The sequence below is a fragment of the Urocitellus parryii genome, chromosome X (assembly GCF_045843805.1).
Source record: "Urocitellus parryii isolate mUroPar1 chromosome X, mUroPar1.hap1, whole genome shotgun sequence".
In the NCBI taxonomy this organism is placed as follows: domain Eukaryota; kingdom Metazoa; phylum Chordata; class Mammalia; order Rodentia; family Sciuridae; genus Urocitellus; species Urocitellus parryii.
This window is the reverse complement of record NC_135547.1, coordinates 27083408-27101682: the sequence shown is the minus strand read 5'-3', so window position 1 is coordinate 27101682 and position 18275 is coordinate 27083408. Positions and strand designations below refer to the sequence as shown.

The 18275-nt window shown below is 33.2% G+C and overlaps 1 protein-coding gene across 2 annotated transcripts in view; it reads left to right on the top strand.

Moving 5' to 3' along the window:
* The window catches only part of Stag2 (STAG2 cohesin complex component), a 126786-nt gene that overhangs the window by 63867 nt on the left and 44644 nt on the right, over positions 1 to 18275 (top strand). For both annotated transcript variants that reach the window (XM_077793569.1, XM_077793568.1), the window contains exons 5-10: positions 6451 to 6547; positions 10859 to 10935; positions 13019 to 13223; positions 15087 to 15238; positions 16633 to 16706; positions 17950 to 18073. In XM_077793569.1, the coding sequence (XP_077649695.1) occupies positions 6451 to 6547; positions 10859 to 10935; positions 13019 to 13223; positions 15087 to 15238; positions 16633 to 16706; positions 17950 to 18073 (729 nt within the window). The remainder of the gene's footprint in view (positions 1 to 6450; positions 6548 to 10858; positions 10936 to 13018; positions 13224 to 15086; positions 15239 to 16632; positions 16707 to 17949; positions 18074 to 18275) is intronic.

The following is an 18275-nucleotide window of genomic DNA, read 5'->3' as shown; positions in this document are numbered from 1 at the left end:
TCATTCTAATTGATCTTCATTTATCCATCTGCTAAAATTTTCTTTTCTATAGTTGGGATTAGGGTGTGGATTTTCCCTTATTTTTTTAAATGATTGTTTTGAATACATGTTTGGCTTTTTCTGTATGTGTGTTGGGGATGGAACAAGGGACACATGCACATTTACCTTTTATTTATTTTTAAATAATATTTTTAGTTATAGATGGTCACAATACCTTTATTTTATTTTATTTATGTATTTGTTTGTGGTGCTGAGGATTGAACCCAGTGCCTCACACATGCTAGGCAAGTGCTCTACCACTGAGCTACAGCCTCAGCCCTTACTTTTATTTTTGTTATGCCTTTTCTCTGTAGTTTTTTATTCTAAATATTTTAAGTGTATTTATCTTTTTTATGGTACCTTTTGTTTTTGTTAACATCAGTGATTTTAGTTCGTTTATGCTGGTGTAAAAAAGTAACATAAACTGGATGACATTTAAAAACCAGAAATGGATTTCTCACAGTTGTGTAAGCTGGGAAGTACAGAATCAAGTTGCTAGTGTATTTCAGTATCTGGTGAAGGCTCACTCTCTGGTTCATAAACTCCTCTCATTGAATCCTGACATGGTAGAAGTGGGCAAGAAAGTTCTCTGGGGCTGCATTTTGTAATGACATTAATTTCATTCAGAACCCTTGTGACACAATCAACTTCCAAAAGCCCCACTTTGTAGTATTATTACATTAATGATTAGGGTTCAACACATGAAGTTTGGGGTGGGGGTACATATCACTAGAAATTTTAACTTATAGCCACAGCTAATTAAGTTTTCTCATTTTGTCTAAACTATAGGGTTTTTGTTGAACTTTTTGGTCCATTAAAATTTTTAATTTTTTAGTGAAGGTTTACACTCATTATTTAATTCTTTTTGTTAATGGTATCTTAGTATTTAAAGAATGAACATTTTGGGGCTGGGGTGATGGCTCAGTGGTAGAGCACTTGTCTCGTATGCACGAGGCACTGCATTAGATCCTCAATACCACATACATAAAATAAAGGTATTGTGCCCATCTACAACTTAAAAAAATGAACATTTTCCATAGTTCTGTGTTGCTTATAGTTTGTTCTTTATTTAGATTGAACCTTTATATAATCCATTGTTCTGTTTTTGTCTTACAAAGGAATGCCCGTGTTACCAAGTTTTGACCCAAAACTGGATCCTTTTTTCCCTTCTCAGAATTGTGGAACCAGTAATAAGACCAAGCACTGTTTAAGCAGTGAAGAAAGGTTTATTCTTTGCCAAGAGTATGAGAAGCAGGGACAAAGGCTCACAGATCAGACTCTCAACCTCATGCTGGTGGGGAGGTTATAGATAGATATAGGGTAAATGAAATTGGGGGAGGGGATAAGCTGATAGAGGGTAAAAGTAATTGGAGAAGGGGATAGGCTAATAAAGAGTATGAATATTCATGTATTTCTGGGAATGGGAGATGTTCCAGGAATATGGGCACAAACTCCTTTCATTCCTTTTATAGTTCTTTCCTTTTTTTTTTTTTTCTGTTTTTTCTTTCTACCAGGGATTAAACCCAGAGGTACTTAACCACTGGATCACATCTCCAGCCCTTTTTGTTTTATAAGATAATTTTGAGACAGGTTCTCGCTAAGTTGCTGAGGCTCACTTTGAACTCTCAAGATCCTCCTGCCTCAGCTTTCCCAGCTATAAGGATTATAGGTGTGTGCAACTGCACCTGACTTTACCTTACATTTCTAAGACCAAATTTGATTGAGGAAGTCTCCTTAGCAACAGGGTTCATCTTTATGCAAAAAATCCAGCCCAGATTTCCTTATGACATAATTTCAATTCTGCAGCCACATTGTGCTCTGCCCCTAGGTGTTTTTGTTGTTTGTTTTCTAGATACATTGAATAGTTTCATTTTCCTCTTCCCATGTCAAATAAGGCTTATTGAATCAAATGTTTCTCTTCTCTTCTAAAAAGTATTCCAAATACTGTTTATTTTCTAAATGTATTGTTTACACTTAGTAGTCCATTATCACACTTAGCCGTTATATTAACTCTTACTGTTCTGTTATAACACTAATCCACATTGTATTATTGTTATGTATAGGTTTTGTTTCTAGGTTTTTAAAAAATATGCATAAGAGTAGAATCCATTTTGACATAATTATACAAGCATGGAATATATATTGTCTAATTCAGAGCCCAGTACCTCTCCTTCCCCTTCCCCTTCCCCACCATTGCTCCCCCTCTATTGATCTTTATGCCTTTCCCCCTTAGTTATTATTTTTTAGAGTTAATTTCAAGTGAATGTGAATAAATACAAGACTGGCTACTGGCTTAAAGATATCTGTTATAAACCTGGTGCAGTGACTTATACCTATAATCCCAGTGACTGCGCTGAGGCAGGAAGATCATAAGTTTGGGCCTTAGAAACTTAGTGAGATCTTGTATATCAAAATGAAAAATACAAAGGGCTGTAGATCTAGCTCAGTGGTAGAGTCCTCTAGTGCTGCCACCCTTTCTTTATTTTAAGAAAGAAGAAACCATGCATATGTTTTTTATTATGCATTATTATTTTATTAGATAATAGATATTATTTTATTAGATAATAGATATTCAATTTTATTGAATAAGTTGTTTGCATATTATTTGATGATTAACAATTTTAACCATTTAATAGTCAATAACCTACATTTATTTTTATTATGGTAGATTTTTATTCCTAATTAAATTAATTTGACCTTCATAAAATATGTGATGAGGTATACGATTTCATTAAATATTTTTGTAGCATTATTGATTAATGTAGCTCTTACTCTTCACTATCTATTGCTATATAACACTACTACAATCTCATTGATGTGCATCAATGACGATTTTATTTGACTTAATGATTCTGTGAGTCTAGAATTCATTCAGAACTGAATAGGAATGACTTGTCTCAGCTCCATGATGGTTGGGCCTTAGTTGGGACAGATTAGTTAAATGCATGGTAGTAACATAAGGACTCTAATCATGTGTGAGTTTCTTTACTAATTTTTGGTGTATAATATGTTTATAATTCCTCGGCTGGGCTCAGCTGGAACTTTATCTGGGGCACCTACAAATCCCTTTCTCTGTAACTTGGATATTTTATAGAATGGCTTCTGGTTTTTGAAAGAATGTCTTGAGAGGTAGTATCTAGTTCACAAATGCTCCCAGAGACCAATGCAGATGCATGGCCCTTTGTGATTTCAATTAGGACACATTGCCTCACTTTGTTCTAGGGAAGAGGACATAGACTTAACATCTTACTGGAGCAATATCAAAGATTTTGGGGCCATAACAGTATATTCTGTTGCTTTTATTGCAGATATCAGTAGGAAATTTTTCTTTTGTAACTTGTATTGTTTAGTATATACAAACTGTTATACAGAAAAGGATTCAAATATAAAAATTAATTGTGTTAGCTTTCTGTTATTGTAACAAATACTTGAGATAATCAGTTTATAAAGAGGAAAGGTGTATTTTGGCTCATTGTTTCAGAGGTTTTAATTCATGGTTATTTGTCCTGTTACCTTTGGACCTATGGCAAGGTAGTACTTTGTGGCAGGGAGTATGTGGTGGAGCAAGCTTGTTCACCTCTTGGTAGCTGAAATGGACCCATGTGCCACAATCCTCTTAGGAGGAATGTCTCCAATAACCTAAAAACCTCCCACTAGGCCCCACCTTTTAAAAGTTTCTATGATCTTCCGGTAGTGCAGCACTGAGGACTAACTATTTTCCCATGGGTGTTTGTAGGACATTCCAAACTATATAGCGTGAATGAAATATATATATTTTTTAGTTTAAAAAATTCTTTTTAGTTGTAGATGGACACAATACTTTATTTTATTTACTTTTATGTGGTGTGGAGGACTGAACCCAGGGCCTCACACGTGCTAGGCAAACGCTCTACCATTGAGCCACAACTCTAGCCAGCATGAATGAAATGTTTTAAAGTGTAGATTCAGTGGTTTTTAGTACATTCACAGAATTGTGCAGCTACCATCACAATCTAATTTTAGAACATTTTCGCCATCCTAGATTCTCATGACCTTTAGCAGTCATTTCCCCTTTTCTAGGACTAGGCCACTGTTAATTACTTTTCTGTATTTTTGTCTATTCTGGACATTTCATATAAATGGGTTCATACAATTTGTGGTTCCTTATGAGTTATTTCTTTGATCTAGCATAATACTAACCAGGTTTGTTCATGTGGTGTCTATTATTACTTAATTCCTTTTGGTCAAACTATTATATTTTATAGATATACCATGTTTTATTCATCCCTGGAAACACATTTGGGCTGTTTCCACTTTTTTGGCTTTTTTGAATAATGCTGCACAAATGTTTGTTTGGACATATGTTTTCATTCCTCACTGGTAATATATACCTGGGAGTCAAATTGCAGTGTCATGTGGTAATACTATATTTAACTTTTTGAGGATCTGCCAATTTTTCCAAAGTGGCTGTACCATTTTTCTTCTACCAGCAGTGTTCAAGTGTTCCATTTATTTATATTTTGCTAATATGTGGGGTTTTTTTTTTGGTTTTGGACTGTGTGTGTGTGTGTGTGTGTGTGTGTGTGTGTTGTGTGGTGTGGTGCGGTGCTGGAGAATACTAGGCCTTGTACACATGTTAGTCAAGCACTTTACCACTGAGTTACATCCCCTGCCCACCAATGCTAGTTATTTTTTATTTTTTCTGTTATCATTATAACCATCCTAGTGGATCCTACTGGTTGTGAAGTGGTGTCTCATTGTGTGTGTGTGTGGGGGGGGTTGTTTTATTTTGTTGTTTTCTGTGAACCCAGGACTTCAATGCATGTTGGGTAAGATCCCTACCACTGAGTCACATACCCAGTCCCTCACTGTGATTTTTATTTGCATTTCCTTGGTGGCTAATGATGTTGAGTATCTTTCGATATGTTTTATTGGCTATTCCTCTATTTTTATAGAACTAGCGATTTAGATCCTTTGGTTATGTGTGTGTGTCAATAAATTTTTTTGTGTTACAGGGAATTAAACCCAGGAGCAGTTAACTGTTACACCCCCTAGCCCTTTTTTATTTTTTAATTTGAGAAAGGGTCTCATTAAATTGTTGAGACTGGCCTTGAACTTGGATCTCCCTGCTTCAGCCTCCCAGTAGCTTAAATGATAGGTGTGTGCCACCACACCTGGCTCTTTGCTTATGTTTTAAGTTTTCAATTGGGTTGTTGGGCTTTTTAAACTTTTTTATTTTTTTGTGCTATGGATTAAACCCCGGTCTCATGTATGCTGAGCATTTTGCTCTACCACAGAGATATATCCCTAGTGTGACTTTTTAGAACTTATTGAGTTGTAAGAGTTCTTTTATATTCTGTATACAGATCCCTTATCAGATATATGACTTACAAATATTTTCTCATGTTCTATGGATTATCTTTTCATTTTCTTCATAGAATGCTTTGAAACACAGAAGGTTTTAATTTTGAATAAGTTGAATTTATTTTTTTCTTTGATTGCTTTGTGCTTTTTTGGTTTAGTGCTTGAGAAGGCTTTTCTAAATGTAACATGAAAATTTGCTTTTATTTTTCTCTAACAGTTTTAGCTTTTATATTTAGGTTTTTGATCCATATGAATTAAGTTCTGTGTGTATGGTGTGAGGTAGGATCCCATTTCATTCATTCTTTTGCATAATCATATCCAGTCATCTCAATACCATTTGTTATTAATATTTTCTGTTGAATTGTCTTAGCACCCTTTTTGAAAATCAAATAGCCATCATATAAAGATCTGTATCTGGCCAGGTGTGTTGGTGCACGCCTGTAATCCCAGAGGCTCTGGAGTCTGAGGCAAGAGGATTGAGAGTTCAAAACCAGCATCAGCAAAAACGAGATGCTAAGCAACTCAGTGAGACTCTGTCTTTAAATAAAATATAAAATAGGGCTAGGGATGTGACTCACTGGTGGAGTGCCCCTGAGTTCTATCCCTGGTACCCCCCCCCCCAAAATGCTGGACTCTAAATAAATTTTATTATGTTAAACTAAATTTCTATACTACTAAATTTTTATACTACTACTTCTATACTACTAAATTTCAGTACTACTACATTCATTGTCTTACTATAGCTTTGTAAATAAGTTTTAAAATTATGAAATGTAAGTCTTTTGGATTTCTCCTTTTTAAAGATTGATTTGGCTATTCAAGTTCCATCTCCTTACCATGATAATTTTAGTATCATCTTTTTAATATTTACAAATAAGTCAGCTGGGAGAGACACATATATACACACATATGCACATAGACATTCATGCATTTGTATGTGTGTATATATACCTATTAATTAAAGTTATCTAATACTACAAAAAGCTGAATTTTATTACTTTCATGAGATTTTATTCTTAAATCATTAGAAAAAGCTAATTTATTTTTATTTTTTCCCTTCTCTTTTAGTCGGTGGTAGATGATTGGATAGAATCATATAAGCACGACCGAGATATAGCACTTCTTGACCTTATCAACTTTTTTATTCAGTGTTCAGGCTGTAAAGGTAAGGTACATTTATTTTGGAAGTAGAATCTCTACTTGTTATACCTAAAGGGATGTTAGCACTTTATATGGAAATTAATACCAGGATGTATGAGGAAAAAAGAAAATAACAAAGAAAAAGTCTGATAATTATATTCATGTGTGAAATGTATCTAAAAACTTGACAATTTCTAATTGTTGTGGTACTTTTATTAGTTATATTTCCCACTTTCAGCATCTAGTTTTAGGAGCAAAGAAATGGATTAAGAAAGGAGGAGGAAGATGATGAAGATAATACAGGTTCAAATTATAGGGAAATAGGAAAGTATAAGGTATAGGGAATTAAAAAGTGTCATGAGTAACAGTAAGTGGGTAAATAAGTTAAGTAAGGTATTGATGAAATTGCCAGTTCTTCTAAAAGACAGAGAAAATCATAGTGGTTAGGGGTCTACTTTAAAGTATTTTTACTTTATTTTAAAAATTTTGAATTAGAAGTGGGGAAAGTTAAAAATAAAGACAGGAATTTGTAAGGGGATAAAATAAAGGGGACAAAATAACTTAAGTTGGGAGTTTGTACCACATGGATCACTAAATGAGTCAGTCAAGAATCATGGATAGGTTCTGATGTATTTTATGTCTCTCTAGTACTTGGTTCAACCTTAAAATCCCGGAGGATGCCCAGGTGAATGCATTTTATGGCGTTTTTCAGGGGTATTTTCACTGAAAATGGCACCAAAATCATGGGTTTTAGTAATGAGGGAAGGCTACTTAGAATACAATTAAAAAGTTAAGATGCTATAACATGACTTATTTAGCAAGTGTAGAAAAATTCTAAGAAGCAATTTATAGTTCAGTATTCATTTAAAAATATTTTAATTGTAATTGAAACATAAGTAGCATTGGCTTTTTATTTGAAATTGATCACATTCCATGTAGTATGCATATTAAATGTTACCTATGTGTGAGGTCTGAGAAATAGACAGTATATTGAATTCTTGAGCCTAAAATTTATCATGGTCAGTGTTGAGAAATTTAAAAACTTTATTTTAAAGACTGTCTTTTGCTGAAGAGTATGGATATAGCTGCCTTGTTTACTTAAAGTTTGCTGCAATTCAGTATTAGATAATATAATAATATAGGATATTGAGTTTAATTCAATTTCTGAATTGTAGTTTTAAAATGAGTCCACAGGCTGAACATTTTCCCTTTATCAGATTCATTCCTTCTCTGGCATCATTGTTTATAAATAAGGAGCTTACTAACTCAGCATTTGAATATAACTTGTCAAAACAGGTTTGTCAGGAATTCTAAAAATTTAAGGTGTTAAAAACCAAGTTTATCAGGTAGATTTGAGCACTGGCAATAATCAACCTCTATGAAGTAGAATTAACCAATATATTGAAAGTTAAGGTCATTTTGTCCTTTTACACATAAAATCATTTTGATAGAATTTGTTCATAAATGAGTTAGAAACTTCTTTCAGTGTACTTACTTTTGTTTCTTTTTAAATGTTTTAATTCTTTTTAATTATACATGACAGTAGAATATATTTTATATCAAACATACATGGGGTATTAATTCCCTTTTTGTGGTTATACATGATGGAATTACACTAGTCATGTATTCATATATAAACATAGGAAAAATATACTTACTTACTTAACCTTTTATATGGATTCAGGGTGGTTAGGAACATCAGTTATACTGAATGGCTCCAGTCTGCTCTTTTGTTTATGGTTCTGTGGCGAGTATTGTTTCTTTCCTTTTAATTTACCAGTTTTTAGCAGTTCCACACATTTTTTAAAAATATTAATTTTTTAAAAATTTGTAGATGGACACAATGCCATTGTTTTATTTATTTATTTTTATGTAGTGCTGAGGATCAAACCCAATGCTTCACACATGCTAGGCAAGTGCACTACCACTGAGCTACAACTCCAGCCCAAGTTCCATACTTTTTTAATGGTAGTGGGCTCTGACCTAATATGCTAATGGTGGCTTCATACCTGTATCACAATTAAATGCATGGAGCTTGCTTCCAGCTACTTTGTTTTCGCTCTGAGGCTCCTTTCTGCTTATTTTTGGGTTTGTTGCTGTCATATAGTTTGTGAGGAAGGAAAAGGAACTTTAGAATTGAACTTGCAAAAATTTATGTAATATGTTTGCTTTGATATATTTATATATAAATGTTTATTTTCATAGAAATTGTTTCAGGATTGAGTTACTTGTCCTTCTCTAATATTACCAAGTATCTAACACTTATAAAGTATGGGAAAGTTTTTGAAAGAGACATTCATGATTATAAAACAAAAGCCCTTCAAAAGGTATTGGACTGTATTTATTTTAGGCAGAGAAATGGTACTCTTCTGATTTTGTCTATTTAAAAAAAATCATTTGGATCTTTAAGATTGTGGTATGTAAGGGCTATTCCAGGATACCACTAGAAATTCATCTCAACCAGGGGAGGCAGCATGCTGTAGGTGAATAACCTCAAAAAAAGTTTTTTTTTCCCTGTTAGCTTTAGTGTCCTTATATGAAATAGAGGTCATGTTTTACATCTGTGTATATATACATATAAAATGCCCATTCAAAGTATATGTGTATACACAATATTACTTTTATTGAAAAATCTACATTAATTTATTTCTTATTGTGAATCTCATCTTACTTACCAAGTTATTCTTTGTTACTATATTTATGGCATTAGTTGCTATGAGACAGGTAAGCAAGTAAATGATCCATCAGTAAATATATGGTTTTTAAAAATCCAGTTTTTACATTCTTCCCCTCTTTGTAAATCTCATGATGCCTCATCAGTGGAAATTCATGTGCATTCTCTTGAATTATCTCCTAACGTAACTCTTCCATAGAAATCCCTTTACTGATATTTGTTTTTTTTTTTTTTTAAATATTTATTTATTTATTAGTTATTGGCGGACACAACATCTTTGTTTGTATGTGGTGCTGAGGATCGAACCCGGGCCGCACGCATGCCAGGCGAGCGCGCTACCTCTTGAGCCACATCCCCAGCCCATCTTTACTGATATTTGATCTTTGCTATAATGTTGACCCTTTCTTCCTCTTCCTTTGATAAGTTGAAAATTCTGAAGGTTTTTGTCAAATTTTTTAATGAAAGAATTTTCATTTTCATTTCTGTTTTAAAAAACAATTCTTAATTCTCTAACACAGTTTTCCCTTCACTTCTGTCTGAGCATCGTGTTTCTTGACATTACCATTCATTAGAGCATTTATTGTGTACTATTTTGAAATTCATTTTCTTTATCTTTTATTCTTTATTTTTCACATCCAATTAGATTACAGGGTTCCAGATGGGTGTGTCTTAAAATTTAACTATCTACACTTATTTATAGCTAATTTCAAGGATATTAGGATGTAATGGCTTTACACATATGACTTAAGTGAACTCTACCTATTACCTTTTCCCCTATCATCTTTAGTTTTCATCCTCTAGGGTTTTCTCCTAGTGCTGGGAATGGAATCTAGGGAATCCTGTATGCTAGGTGAGCCCTCTTAACACTGAGCTGCATCCCATGTTCTTGTCCTCGAGGTTTTAAATGTTACCCTTGATTCTGCCTCACCCTTGATTACATATGATTTGTGTTAATAGGGGCAAAGCTAGTACAGGAAGCCTTCTGTATCCACAGGTTTTGTATCTGTAAATAAATTTTTTTAAATATATGAAAAATATTGTACTGCACATGTACAGTTATTCCCTAAACAATATAGTATAATATATTGTTATATTATACTATATTATAAGTAATAAGTACATGTGCAGTGCAACATATAAAAATATTGAATTGCACATGTACTTATTCCCTAAACAATATAGTATTATAATGATTTGCATAGCATTTACATTGCATTAGATATTATAAGTCATCTAGAGATGATTGGAAATATGTAGGAAGATATGCCTAGATTATATGCAAACACTATGCCATTTTGTGTAAGGAACTTGAGCAGCTGAGGATTTGGTATACTGGGAGAGTGGTCTTGACTACTCCTCATGGATACAGAGGGGCAACTGTATAAATACTATAGTATGAGTAAAGTAAGACAGGTAGAAATAGCTAGACTGATTGTACTAGTAAGAAAGGTACTTGTCAGAAGTGTGGGGCTGTTTTCTTATATATGTTAATAGTATTTATTGGTGCTTTATTCATAGGTTTCAGTATCATACTAAAGTTGGAATGAAAAAGTATGCTTTTATTGTGTGGCCATATACTTCTTAGTGTTAGAGACTGATTTAGAAGTATTCTTTATTTTTTCATTATACCATGTATTAATTTCTGACACTTGCAAATTCCAGGAGTTGTTACAGCAGAAATGTTTAGACATATGCAGAACTCTGAGATAATTCGAAAAATGACTGAAGAATTTGATGAGGTAACATCTTACTTTAAATGTTTTGATAATTTTATACATGTTGATCTTGACTTATTTTCTATATTAATGTTGTTAATATGAGCATTGGCATTAAGCAAGTGATGGCTATGTGACTTTCAACAAGTTACCTTAACAGTTTCATCATGTGTAAAATGGGGCTAATGGTTTTCTTAAGGCTGTTAAAAAATGGAATTGAGTAATGTTTGAAAATTGCATAGCATTTTATAATTCTTGCCACATAGCAAGAATTTAATAAATAGTAGTTATTATTCTTGTAAGAAAATGAAGAATTTAGGGGACGAACATAATGTTTTTTGTTTTTGAATTGGAGATTGAGTCCTGGAATGCTTTAACACAGAGCTACATTCCCAGCCTTTTTTTATTTTTTGAAACAAGTTATCAATAAATTGCTTAGGTTCTTGCTAAGTTACTGATACCATCCTCTGACTTGTGATCCTCCTGCCTCAGACTCCCAAGCTGCTGGGATTAAAGGCATGTGCCACCATGCCCTGTAAGAAAAACATAATCTTGAACATAACATATTCTCAGAATATTGTAAAGGGAAGATTTGGTCAATATTGGATAAACCAGGTAGCTTAGACAAAGAACAATACAGATTGTTTTATTGTTTAAAAACTCCTTTATGTTTAAACTATGTATAATAAGATCAATAAAAAATAATTTAGACTTTTTCATTATCACAATGATCTCTTTAAATATTGTTATACCAATAAATGCATTTGTAGATTTGCTAGAATTTAAGTTGCTTCAGGGCAGGGATTTTTGTTTTCTTCACAGATCAGTTCCAGTACCTGTAGTATTTATGATTTGAAAACATTTTCACTAGCAATTTTCCCATTAAAAATCATGTTTTATTTATTTTATTAAAAATCATTTTATTTAGTCAGCTTCTTTCTTGCTCTCCATAAAGAAGGAGCTTTTTAAAACTATCATTCTAAAAGATAAGACAATTTGGTAAAACGACTTTGATGAACACTAAGTGCTGTTATTAGTTTCCAGTAGTTAAGAAGAAATTATGAATAACTTTTTTTTTTTTTCGCTGTACTGGTGATTTAACTTGTTATCCTTCTGCCTCAGCCTACCAAGTTGCTGGGAATAAGAGTGCACCACCATGCCCATCAAACGTCAGTGTACTTTAGAGATACATGCATACATCTGTTTAGTGCTACACAGTTGACAGTAGCCAAGTTATTGAATCAGTGTAGGTATCCATCAACAGATGAATGGATAAAGAAAATGTTGGAGTGTGTTTGTGTGTCTCTCTGTGTGTGTACACACAAAGTTGTTTTGTCCGACCATAAATAAGAATGAAATTAGCTGGGTGCAGTGGCTCAGGAGGCTGAGGCAAGAGGGTCATGAATTCAAAACCAGCCTCTGCAAAAGCAAGGTGCTAAGCAACTCAATGAGACCCTATCTCTAAATAAGTACGAAAGAGGGCTGTGGGATGTGATTCAGTGGTTGAGTGCATATCTAAGTTTAATCCTCAGTACCAAAGGAAAAAAAAGAAGAAAAATGAAATTGTGTCATTTATCAGAAAGTGTATTGAACTGGGGACCACAATATCAAGTGAAATAAGTCAGACTTAGAAAAGTATTGTATATTTTCTTTGCTGTGAGGTAGCTAGAAGGGAAAAAAACGGGATAAACGGGGATGCCATGAAAGAAGGAGGGTGACCATTAGTATATAGGGAAGCTATCAGGAAGTGAGATTGACACTTGAATCAATTTAAAAATATAATTTTGTTTTTGCTTCAACAAAATTTAATAAATATCTGTGCCTATGAGAGGAATGTTTGCTGTGATAAAGGAGGATATTTTTAACCTCAGTAATTGGTAATATAATTTCATTGGTGAAAGTGAATTCAGAATACCGGTTTTGTTCTCAAAGGCAGAAGTGTTCAAAAGTACTTGTACCTTTGCATATTATTCTCTTGCTTGCTTTGAGGACTTAGTGGAGAAGTTTAGATAAATGAGTCTTCATGTTTTTGCCCAGTATATTTCAAAAAAAGTTAAATCTTTTCATGCATTTTAAATGAAATTGCTGTTTAAACTCTTTGTTTTAGGATAGTGGAGATTATCCACTTACCATGGCTGGTCCTCAGTGGAAGAAGTTCAAATCCAGTTTTTGTGAATTCATTGGTGTACTAGTAAGGCAATGTCAATATAGTATCATATATGATGAGTACATGATGGATACAGTCATTTCACTTCTTACAGGATTGTCTGACTCACAAGTCAGAGCATTTCGACATACAAGCACCCTGGCAGGTCAGTATTTTGAAGTATTTTCTGTGTATTGCCTTAGTTTAGAGATGAAAAAGATTAATAATCTTATTAAAGGGAAAGGAAATGATAGTGACATGAATTAATTTCATTTATTAAGTGATCAATAAGAGAATAGTCTCTCCAAATTGCCCCCTATGAATTACTCTGAATAGATTAGTACTTTCAGTTTTGATCTTTAAAGGTATTTTCTAGCTAATGTATAGTGATTTCTTGTGGTAAGAAGAAACTTGAGGTACTTCTTACTTGTGGTAAGAAGTAACTTGCCTGGTTACTATGCCACAGCATGGAAAAATTATAAAATGGATATGTGTTGGGCTCTATTGGTAGCACATTTGGGGAGAGTGTTATAGTCATTTTGGATACGTAGCCCTGTTGACTCTATCATTTGACTCTGATATGTGTAACCCCACCGGGTAGCATAGCACCCCTATTGAGCAATGCATATTCTTTGAATCATACTACAAAAACGGATGTTTCCTCATGTTTCTGGGTAACAATAAGCCAGGTCAAATACTTTGATCTTTAAATTTTAGTTCAAGGAGTTACATTTTTACATCTCAAATAGTTAAGTGTAGAATAGTGATATTTGGTTTCATGTGAATAAAATCCTATAGTCTCTCCTTTGTACTAAAGTTAAAATTGCTGATATACTGTTATTAAATATATGCTTTTTTATTAGAGTTTGAATAAATCAAATAAGCCTTAGTAATTTTGTTTTATCTTCAAAAACTTTTCTCAGTCTATTTTTTTCTTTAGAATATATTTTTTTCAAAGAATTAAAGCTATTAAGGATGTATTTCTGTATGTCCTGTTATTAAAAATAAAATGTGTATAATTTCCTATAGAGTTTTGTTTTTGTTTTTAGATTTGAGGTCACAAAATATGAATATGGTTATCATGTTTTAGGGTGTATTCAATGTCAAGAATGTAATGGCTAAAGTAAATTAAAGCAAGTATGATGAATAATTTTAGATCTGAGTGACAATACTGGTTTGCTGAGGTTGTGAAATAGTTTATAGCATAAAATTGGAAACTCCCTTTAGAGAGCCAATAGCCACAAATGGAAGATAGTTTTGCTGCTATATCATGCAATTTGTCAAATGTGAGAAATAGTCTGGAGTGAGCTTAAAAAGGCATAAATTGATCAGATCTTTCAGGTTTTAGTAATAAAAGAGTAGAATCTGGAGAAAATTTTATGAGTAAGTATATATTCAGTGACATTGATTTTTGTTATTTTACGTAGATCTCTGTATAATTTCATCATTGTCTTTGTGGTGATATGTAATGGAGTAAAAGTAATCAAAACAAATATTGATAAAACTCTTGTAACATTTTTGTGCTATGTAATATGTAATAAAGCAATCAGGCTACCTTTGGTTACTGAGATAGCTAAATGACTTCTATAAGAACTAAAATTTATTTAAAACGATCTCTGAAAAAAAGATCATTGTAGGGCATGTAATATAAAATAAGGGACTTAAGCATAGTCTGGAGTCAGATTATATTGCTTTGAATCCTGGATTAAGTATTTATATGAACTGTATAATCTGAAGCAAGTTTGTTAATCTCCTTGTACTTCAGTTTCCTTAGCCCTTACCTTTGAGGGAAGTTAGGAGGATTAGGATATAATCCATGAAAAATACTTGGCATAATAAGCAATTTACAGACATATAGTAGGTATTCCATACAGTCTTAGCTGTTGATTTATTGTTGTTGTCATTTGTAGCAGCTGTATTTTTCCTTTCTGTCAGATGCAGAGCATCCCATCTCTGCCTAATTTGATCTTAAATTGTACATTTTTGCATCTGTTAGACTAATTTCAACATTTTACCCTTTTAAAAATAGCTATGAAGTTGATGACAGCTTTGGTAAACGTGGCATTAAATCTTAGCATCAATATGGATAATACACAAAGACAATATGAGGCAGAACGGAATAAAATGATTGGAAAACGAGCCAATGAGAGGCTAGAACTCCTGCTACAAAAGCGAAAAGAGGTAAATATTTAAATTGAGTATTAGACTATTAATGTGTGACCAGTTTGGTCACCATTAATTATTATTTGCTAAGTCTCAAATAATTTGTTTGAAAGATTTATATATTTCCTTCCTTACTTATTTTGGTGCTAGGGATTGAACCCAGGGCCTTGTGCCTGCTAATAAACATGTACTTTAACTGTTGAGATATATTGCTCCAATTCCATGAAAGATTTAATTTTAAATAGCATTTCAAATTGTTTATGCATCTAACTTAAAATTTTGTTGAATATTCATACTAACAATACTTTGTTGTTTATTTTCAATCTGTGTGGACTAGTATTGTTTTATGATTTAAATAAGGTAATCTGGGTCAGTCTGGAAAGCCTTAGTGTAGTGTTCATGTTTACTGTGATAGTCTCTCTCTTACCGTCCTCAGATTGTGTCAGGGTGATATGAGGTTTCACAATTACATGGAATCACTTTGAAAAATTACTTACAAGCTATTTATTAGCATCTGAACTGAATCACTATTTTTTGTACAATGGGAGATACTTTTAACATTGCCCACCAAATTCAGCTTTGAATAAGAAAAAACATTTTTTAAGCCTTATGCTAAATCATAAGTAATTTTTTTTTTTTTTTTTGGTACTGGGGATTGAACCCAGGTGTTCTTTACTACTGCGTCATATCCCTAGCCTTTTTCTTTTTTACCACTGAGCCACATCCGTAGCCTGGTCTTTTCTTTTTAATTTTATTTCACTGCATTGCTGAGGCTGGCCTTGAACTTGTGATCCTCCTGCCTCAGCCTCCTGAGTTACTGGAATTACAGGTGTATACCACCACTAGGCCTTTTCTTTTTTTCCCTAGCCAATCCTGTCTTAACTGTGAAACCAAATTGAAAATGTATGTTAGTAGATCAGATAGCCAAAATTTGATATGTTCTCTGATTATTTTAGGTTATTTTTTCCCTCAAAAATTTATTAGTGATTAAGATTTTAGCCTCCTTATTTTAACCTAATAGCTTTTGTTCTTTGAGCAGGTGCTAGTTAACATGATGCTTCTTTTTCAGACTCTAAAGATGAATGAAAAATTGTTATTATTTTATACTGACATATACATTACATTGTACATGATAGGTAATAATAGGTAACTGCATAACAGTTCTTTACCAAATATTACAAGTCAAAGTCAAATGTTTTCGGAATCAAGGGACCTTAATTACCTGTTATAGCCTTCTTGTTCTTCTTTTTTTTTTTGTGTGTGTGTGTGTGGTTTCATTTGTTTAGTAGAATAAAAATTCAATAAAATCACCAAAGTATTGGAGAAATCGCATTTCTTGGTAGTTCTAACGACTTTTAGATGTACTTTTGGTTGTCTTCTATAACTGAAGAGAGCTAATGTGTTCTTTGTAGCTTCAGGAAAATCAAGATGAAATAGAAAATATGATGAATGCAATATTTAAAGGAGTGTTTGTACATAGATATCGGTAAGTCCAGACTATTTTTAATAAGTAACACTATGTTATTTTTATTCTTTAAGATTGGCTACTTAGTGATTTAGGCAGTAAGAATTAGTGGAAAAAGTATTATACTAAGATCAATGTATACTAAGATCTAAGCTCCATCACTGAGTCATTCTGGGCAAATGATTTAACGCCTGTGAACTCTATGTTTCCCATTTTAATAATGGGATAATGATGTGCTTGACTTACAGCTGCCTAGCAAGTGGAAGCTACTGCTATTATTAGGAGTCAGGGTACAAAATACTTAATTGCTTTTGGATGAACTGTGTTAATAGAGACTGCACATGCTGACTTCTGACTCTGTTCTATTACATTTGAATATCAGTGGGAAAATTTGAGTAGATTAAAACAAGATTTTTTTCCCTATTTTGAATTAGCAGAGGAATGAAATAGGTGATCTTACACAATTTCTCCTCATAATGCACTCAAGTTATTCATTTCCTTACCTTGGCAGTTAGTGAATGAGCTTAATGCTTGCCTTGTAATGTCCCCATGTTCACACTTGCCTTTTATTTTTGTGGTCACCATTACTTAGTCTATTTCCTCTACCCACTCATGCTTAAGAGATTCTTGCACTTTTCCTAAGACATCCTTTTATTGTGTTATTTCTCTGCCTTCAGTTTCTCTCCAGTACCTACATGATGGATTTTAATTTTTTTAATCTGAGCCATGCATGGCTAAGACCTTTAGTCTTAGCTGCTTATGATCTTGAGGCAGGACAATTACTTGAGTCCAGGAGGCCAAGACCCAGCCTGGGAAACATAGTGAAACTCCATCTCAAAAAAAGAAAGAGAAAGAATAGTCACAGGCTAAAATCATTTATTCTGTTATTTAAATCCAAATTGAGCTTGTTCTCAATGTATGTGTGACTAATTTTCACCTGAGAAATTACAGCCCAGCTAGACTAGTGTGCCTGCTATCTTCTGAACACACTAAGCCAAACAGGTGTGAGCGAAGACTAGGATATGGTACTGTGTAAAAAGTGAGGGTGGAATTTTGTTTGTAGTTGTTTTTAATTTTAAATATTTAGGTGTTCCTAATTCTGCCTTGCCAACTAGACTGACAACTAGTTCTGTTTTTTAAATCCCCTCTAATACTTAAGATGGTGGTATATTTAGTAGATTCTAAATACTGGGCATCTCTTGAATAAGCCATAACTTTTATGGTATAGCAGCACTGATGATGTATCATTTTTCCTTCCATATAGGGATGCAATAGCTGAAATCCGAGCTATATGCATTGAAGAGATTGGCATTTGGATGAAGATGTACAGTGATGCTTTTCTTAATGACAGTTATTTAAAATACGTTGGTTGGACTATGCATGATAAGGTAAGATGTGCCCTATAGACTGCTCATCTGTATATAAGCATTGCTGTCTGCACATTTCTTTTGTGAGTTATTTGCATACGTATACCTTGGGCCACATTCCTATAAGCCACACTACTTTATTCTTTCATATGCTCTATGAAAACTTGGTCTCTATTACATAAAGCCCCCTAGGTTTTTTGAATCCTGGCCACTGATTTAATCT